Source organism: Poecilia mexicana, unplaced genomic scaffold (genome assembly GCF_051168715.1).
Source record: "Poecilia mexicana isolate PSO_F unplaced genomic scaffold, ASM5116871v1 scaffold_15, whole genome shotgun sequence".
NCBI classification, from domain to species: domain Eukaryota; kingdom Metazoa; phylum Chordata; class Actinopteri; order Cyprinodontiformes; family Poeciliidae; genus Poecilia; species Poecilia mexicana.
In genome coordinates this window covers 23,297,449-23,305,048 of record NW_028263384.1, presented here as the reverse complement: position 1 = coordinate 23,305,048, position 7,600 = coordinate 23,297,449, and the positions used below count along the sequence as shown (strand labels likewise).

General features: G+C 38.1%; 1 protein-coding gene across 1 annotated transcript; it reads left to right on the top strand.

The window, feature by feature from the left end:
* Positions 1 to 1,816: 1,816 nt before the first annotated feature.
* ly6pge (lymphocyte antigen 6 family member pge) lies at positions 1,817 to 6,823 on the top strand. The gene is made up of 3 exons (XM_088013231.1): positions 1,817 to 1,988; positions 4,757 to 4,873; positions 6,406 to 6,823. Exons 1-3 carry the CDS (start codon positions 1,931 to 1,933, stop codon positions 6,585 to 6,587), a joined length of 357 nt encoding a protein of 118 aa, XP_087869357.1. The 5' UTR covers positions 1,817 to 1,930; the 3' UTR covers positions 6,588 to 6,823.
* Positions 6,824 to 7,600: the final 777 nt, after the last annotated feature.

Below are 7,600 nucleotides of genomic sequence, written 5' to 3'. Positions count from 1 at the left end.
TGTTTACTAAAGGTCAACAAGGGTTCTGTGGTGTCATGGTCTGTACTCTGAATCCAGACATCTGAGTGCAAGCCTCAGTTGAAATTTTCATGCATTGCATCTCACATCATCAACTTTGTAACCTCAAACTGAAACAAAACAGAGAAGTTCAGTTCCTGTAGTGTAGTGGTTATGGCGTTTGTATCACACGCAAAAGGTCTCTGGTTCGAAACCAGACAGAAATGGATTTTGTCGGTTATGCACCTCTTGGGGTGCAGTGAGACAATAAGAGCCTTCCTCTTTTGTGATGGTTCATTTGCCAATCGACTTCAATGTAGGCTTCTTTGAAATCAAAGCTACTTTACTTCAGTTACCAATTGGCAGTTCTATGGCGTAATGCACATGTCAAACTCAAGGCCCGCGGGCCACATGTGGCCCCCCAGCATTTTATAGGCTGATGAGATGATATTCAGAAAGGGTTTTTTTAATTAATTAATTTCAGTTGCCTCTGAGACTAAATCTTTGCGTAGTCTATATTGTCTGCCCATGTGACTTGTTTTTATCATTTGTTTGCTTACCTTTAAACACTGATTTAAATATTGTCATTTTTAAACTGAGCAGTAATTTTACATCCATGGAAACTCAAATGTAATATTTAAAACTTCAATACATAAAATCAATTATTTAACATTATGAAGTGTTGTTTAATGTATTTTTAGCATTGTATTTTTATACATTTATGCTAGGGGTGCCCAAGTCTAGTTTTCCAGAGCTACCATCTGCAGCTTTAGATGCATTCCTTCTCTAACACACCTGGACCATTGACTCATTATAAGCCTCTGAATGAGGGAAGTCAAGCTTTTATCTGGGGTGTGTTTTAGCAGGGATGCACTCCTGATTTGTACCGTCAATGTGGCCCGTTGAGGGTGGCCAATATGCTGAATTGGCCCTCGGTGAAATTGAGTTTGACACCCCTGGATTAGAGGAAGGCATTACAAAGCAGCGACGGCACCGGACATCTCTGCTTATAACAAACAAACCCCTATTTTATGGGATGAGTGGCAACTCCAGTCTATAATTTAAGAGTCTGATCAAGATTAGAGCCTAAAACGTTATAGTTCAAAAACAGTAAAAAGTTCTGGTTAAGGAACAATTATGTCACGTAGTTAGCTAGCTAACAAAATTCACTAATGCTAAGCTAACGGTTACGCAAAACAAAAATACCTACCTTCATAGTCAAACAGGTATTGTTCGGTGAATAATTTGTAGCCTTTGTCTAATTTAGATTTTGTTGTCAGAGAAAATTGATTTGCAAATCATGATATATCTTCAAATCTTATTTTAGGCAAATGTTTTAGAGACTGTGTAAACTCCATGCTCCAGTGTTCTGTCTGATCAACATATGCTGTCAGATATATACATATATCTATATCTCTCTTTCTACATATATATATATATATATATGTCCATTTTACACACACACACACACACACACACACACACACACACACACATATATATATATATATATATGAAATAGACAATTTTATCATTACTTACTATGTACAGCGGAACTAAGGATACACAGCTTCAAGCCAAAACGGAAGTTGTGTGACGTCATGTGAAAAGGGTCTATTGCAACAATTATTGCCTTGTTCTTTTACTTGTGCAGCACAACCTTGTTTTTAAAGGGTTATGTAAGTAATAATAGTATGATGTTATTACTACTATGTAACAGAAATATAAATAATGTTATCCAAACTATGCATTTATTGTTAGAATCATTTTGGTGATAAACAAAGTTTAACACCACTCTGCTAGCTGCTCATCTGCTGCTCAGGCAGGAGCAGATATTAGCTCGTTTAAATACCAAGATAAAGCTCAGAGGGCTTAGAGAGCAAACAACCTGCTTTTCATTGTGGTATCAGGAGGAGCGACGAGCGGCAGCACCATGACGATCGTCCACTACTGTCTATTATTGCTTTTTGTGTTCCTGCTGCCAACTTACAGTAAGAACTATTTTACTCTTAATATTCCACCTTTTTTTTTTTTTTTTTTTTACAAATTGGTTTTAGTATTTGTATAAAAATGGAACTTAAAAACATTTCTCCACCTGTTATTTGACTTGTTCCATTCAGGCACTTCTTTAGCTACCTGTTTCTCTCTACATTAGTCCAGGCACTTCTTTAGCTACCCGTTTCTCTGTACATTAGTCTCTGCTTTTTGGTGGACGACTCCCTTTCCATTCTGACCTTTAAAAGGTAAAGGCTGGACAGGACAACGCAACAGTTTGTTTTATTTTCAAGAAAAAGGCATCTTTTAACTGCTTAAAAAATATATATTCAATATTAAAACATAAAATGGTATTTCCCGTCATGACTGTTGTTGGAGGTTGATTTGTGTTGTTATTCTAATAATTGTTTGCTTCGCTGCAGTTCATCCTCCTCTCCTGTAACCAACATGCAGTCAAAAGCAGCTAATCTCTTAACAGGCCTGGAGACTAATACTTTTAGCATGTGTGGAAAGCGGCTGTGCAGTGGGGATAGATTGGGGTCAGCAACACTCAGTGGGGGATATTTAATGCCAAGGCAAAACACAGATGAGCACTAATAGGCAGCAAAGAAAACCAGCAACAAGGACCATTTTAATGATGAAATCTTTGTTTCCTGTTAGTGTTTTAGTTATACTTTTGAAGTTGTGATTTTCTTCTTTAACAGAGCCTACTTTTATCGTGACAGAGTCGACCTTCTGGTTTGATTTGTACGTCTACTGTCTCCGAACTATATCTGTACAGGGACAAACCTGCGTCTGTGTCAGAGAGACACATCTGAGGTGAAAGGAAGCAACTTTGATGGCAAAATACAAGAGATGTGCTGCTGTGAAGAATGTTTGAAGCTTTTAGTGCCTTTCGGCTCTGATCCTCTTAGGAACAGCGTTTGAGACTGCATGTCTGGAATAAAGGAGACGGGGATGGAGGGTTTTAGAAGGAACCGTTTAAATCTATAGCATTGCATAGGTCAATTCATTTTCAAATAGCCGCTCCTTTCCTTAGGATAAGAAATCAGGGCACAGTAAGGCATTTAAGTGCTTTATGTGCTGAAACTGGTTCCCGAGGCATTAGAAGTTTAGGGAAAAATAAGTATTTTTAAACATGTGGACAGAACTGCTGTAACTTTCCGGTAGATTTGGGAAGATTTGTGCGAGGCGAGGGAAGGGATTAATTAACGCTGTCTCCTCGCTTTAGTCTCACTGCATCAGCGGAAGACTGTCACACATTGGAAATTCACACGGCTTGCTCATCAATCACGTCCTGTGTGAACAGAGATATCAAGAGTCGGGGTCTGTCTGGGGAACCTGATTTGGTCATGCTTTACACCTGCATCACTGGAGCTAACTCTTCTCTTCTGCAGCTTTAAGGTTTCTAGGCCATGCCCTGGATACCGCATTAACTGTTGAAAAAAAGAGCAATGGGTTGGGCACCTGCAAATGTTCTCTTTCAAATCATCAGTTCCAATATCATCTTAGTAGATTGTTGAGGACAGGATGCAGGACAAAAATTAGATCTGTTCAGCAGTTTAATAAAATAGCAACAGTAGTTTAAAAGTGACCTGATATGCTTCCTTGAACAGGTTAGGACAAACATGTTCATTAAATTCTTTTTGCACAAAATCATTCTTAGATAATGAGATTTTAGTCTGCTCAGTTTGGCCTACTTTGAGCTCCTTTTATAATGAGCAACTTGAGGGCCTGTTGTCACTTTAAATCCAAATAAGCTGCTGCTGGTCACACACACCCAATTCCACATTTACTGAAACAAACAGATGTGCAATTACATAACCAACCATCTTTGAAAAGCATAAGTAGAGCCTCTGACACAACCAATAAGGATGCAGCAAACTGGTTTCTAAATGGTTAGTCAACAACAAATCATTTGTCTCTTCCAGCAACCATTGTACAGCACATACAGCGGTAAAACCAGCTGACCAAACATTCTAGAGCTAAGGTTCAGTTGCTCGGTAACAGGCTGGGCTTCGTTGGGGTTGCCAGGTTTTGAAGTGTGGTTCTGTTTAAAGGTAATTAGCAGTTATTAATTTACTCACAGTAAATATCTATCTCTCATCTTGAAACAATTCCAGTCTCAAAATTATCATAGCGGTTTTGCCAACAGTTTTATGAACCCTAGAAGCATCGTCACATAAGCCCAAATCCACTTTTGCATGGTAAATTAAATAAATGTATCTCAAACATGCAGCACCACCAGAACTGTTTTTGGTCTGAAAGAAATTAAGGCAATATGAAGAAAAAAATAACATAAAATCAATAAAATAGTGTTAAAATTGTTCAGCTTTTAAGCTACTTTGCTTTTATACTGTGACACAAAATACTTCACATCTCTCAGTTCTCCAGATGTTTTTTAGACTGGAACATATTACATTCACTCTTACTTCCATTTCTTGTGAAACAAACATTGGCTTCTGTGTATGAAACCATCTAATGCAAAACCGTCCCAACAAGTAGCCTTCACATAAATGGGTTGACAATATTTTAAAATGATTTGGCTTTGGTTCCGTTTTGACTAGATATTAGCTTCAGCCTCTGGGTCCGTCTAGATTTTGCTGACACCAAATTTTCTACTTCAGGTGAAATATTAGTAGCCAATAACCTTTTAAGCAGAACCTTACTTCAGACATCCTGAACCCTTTTTGATATATATGTATACATAAATAAATAAAACATGCATAGCATCTTGTTTTGACCTTGTCTCTGTCCCATCGAGGCGAGGCTTTGAAGTGCTACACCTGCATGGGCTCTAATAACGATGACTGCAACCGACAAGGCTCCAAGTCCTGTCCCAGCTACTCTGATGCCTGCGCGGTGGTGGTGGGCCATGACAGTAAGTCTGCTGTTTCTCTAAGGTGTCTGGATCTCTTCTTGTTCATTTAGTTTCTACCTTCTGTTATTCAGACAGCATTTACACTACGTTTTTTTTGTGTTCGTTCTGCCTGCGTGCACATGACTGTGTGTGACGGTGTTTGCTGAAATCCGACCTGCTGTTGTCTGGAGAAACGTCCCAACCTGCAGGGGATCTGAGGTTTTGCAGAGAATGAAGCTTTTTGCCTCTATTTGACAAATACCCTTAATTAGGACACCTTGTGGTGCTTCAGCACAAACATTTTAGTTTATTCATTTTTTTTTATTTAGAAAAAAGACATTGAAATAATTGATAAGTTATTGAAGTTTTACAAAACAATAAGAATCACCTATTTAAATCTTAATCTGAAGGAGGAATTGTTTCCATTTTGGGGCGCAAGCTTATTTTAAAGAAAGAATGGGGAGATGTCAATTTATCACAACTAATGTTTCATTTAATCAGATTATTCACACATGATCAAGGATTATGATGATATTGACATTATATTTACTTTTAGAACTATAAAAATAGGTTTTTTTTATATCCTAAAAAAAGGAAATGAAAATAAACATGATAAAGAGCTTACTTAAAGGGCAGCTTCTAAGAGATTGAATGTTCTGAATTTTGATAGTTAAACTGGTAAAAGTAAAAATCTGACCTACAGTTGTAACTGGTGATTGCCTGGAGAATAAATTTTGAGCTACAATATCCAACGCTAGCTTTGAGAGGGAGGCTGGGAGAGAAAAACAAAGAGGGAAGTGTTCTAACCGCCTGGGGACGTCACTCTGAGCACCAAAAGAAGAACCACTGTATTGGACCAGTCTTGGTCTCTTGATCTGTTTTTTTTTTTTTTTTCTCTTTTTCACCGCCTTGTTTCTCAGATCAGCTGACAAAGTAATATCACTGCAACAGTTGTCTTTTGAAGTGGTCACATATAACTAATTGCATAGCAAAATCATGCAACTGAAATCTCTCAAGCAGATTAGGCTCGATTTTGACTACTACTCAATCTGCAGTAAAAAAAAACAAACAATTACACAAGTAGAATATTATATTTTACTGCCTCATTCTTACATTCTTTAAAACTAAGGGAGATAGTTAAGAAATATAAGCCAGCAGTGGACAAGGTGGAAGTTATTTTCCCAGGACTGAAAACTGAGTTTAACACATTGCCAACTATTTAAAGTTAGAACTAATCATAAATGAATTGTAAATAGTTTGGGTCAAATACAGGTGTTGTAGTTACCTGTAAGAGTCCAAGCTCAATATGTTTAAGGTGTGTGAAATGTCAAATCCTGTTGCCTGTGGTCGCAACAGTTTCTTATCAAACCTGCAGTGATTTTAAAATATCCTTCATCTCAGATGCCTGCAGTAATCTTTTGATTTGGTTGTCAGTAGCAACGCAGTACTTTTTTTCGCAACAGCTGTTTTCACTTCTGGTGCACTGATTGGCTTCTGTGAGACAGCTGTTAAATGGATGCGTCTCTCACATATATTTCTGTGTGTCTCATAAGGCGGCGTGATGAAGTCGTGTTCCTACAAGTCTTTCTGCAGTCAGGCCAGCAGCCAGGGATACAGAGCACCAGGGGTCAGAGTTCACTGCTGCTACAGTGATGACTGCAACATTAAAAGCTTCGCCTCTCCATTGCCAGGATTCAGCTATTGGCTGCTGTCTCTTCTGCTACTTTTGCACTGACTTTTTTTCACAGGACACACAGACAACCTGATCATGCCAACAAGAATCCATTCAGCATTCAATCGCCAACGAAATGCCAAAAAGACTGCCTGTTTTCACTCTTGATGACGTCCTACTGACCACCACTCCACTTAGCTTTGGTTAATGTATTTTTTGGAGTGCAAGACATTAAGAAAAAGCTGCATACTGAGCAGTGAATTAATGCTTATGAACCGTATAAATAAATCAGTCAACCAGCTGCATCTTTGATGGCAGATGGGCATGGCCCAGTTTGCTAATCTTGAGTAAAAATACCATGTTGTCATGGCATTTGCACATTTTCTTTCAACATTTGAAAGAAAATGGATCTAATTGCTTTTAGTTATAAAGTGAAAAGCAACAACTATTTGCTGCAGCTTCAAAATATTGATTTTTAGTTATATTAATATTGTACATAAAAAAAAAATCTATTTACTATTATGATTTCAAGGCATTGACTTAACCCTGAACTATACAGCCAGATGTGGGTCTAACTCCCCGACACAAGTTCACAAATTTCGCATGAAAATTACAACAATAGATCAGCTTCAAAGACTTTAGCTCAAATGATGTCAACATCATTTGTTACAAAGCCATATTACAGAAGCTTTCTTTCAGCCAACAGTGCAGCAACAAGTGGAGGAGGGGCAATGCTCTCCGACAGCCAGAAAAAACTTGTCATTTTGCCATTTTCTCTAAACGCACTGTAAGGTATAGAAATACTTTATAATTCTGCTTTTCTGCTTCCTTTTCTGTTTTGTAAAAATGATGAACCCCCATATTAGATGCTTTACCACATCTAAACACTCCAGTATTTGAGCACAGTTTGCGCTGAAATAAACAGTCCTGTGTTTAAAAACGCACCAAAGAGTGTACTCAGCTGGCATGTTTTCTGTGCTTTTTTGTTATTAGCCTCCTTCCTGCCAATCATCAACCTGAGTCGTGTTAACGCTCCTGGTAGGAAGTGAGAAGAAGCCTCTCACACACTGTTCACG

What these genes read in the sequence shown, in the direction of transcription:
- ly6pge (XM_088013231.1), top strand. Translation starts at nt 1,931, where the DNA reads ATGACGATCGTCCACTACTGTCTATTATTGCTTTTTGTGTTCCTGCTG. An exon ending in GTTCCTGCTGCCAACTTACA is followed by an intron (nt 1,989 to 4,756) that starts GTAAGAACTATT and finishes TGTCCCATCGAG; the next exon opens with GCGAGGCTTTGAAGTGCTAC. An exon ending in GGTGGTGGTGGGCCATGACA is followed by an intron (nt 4,874 to 6,405) that starts GTAAGTCTGCTG and finishes GTGTCTCATAAG; the next exon opens with GCGGCGTGATGAAGTCGTGT.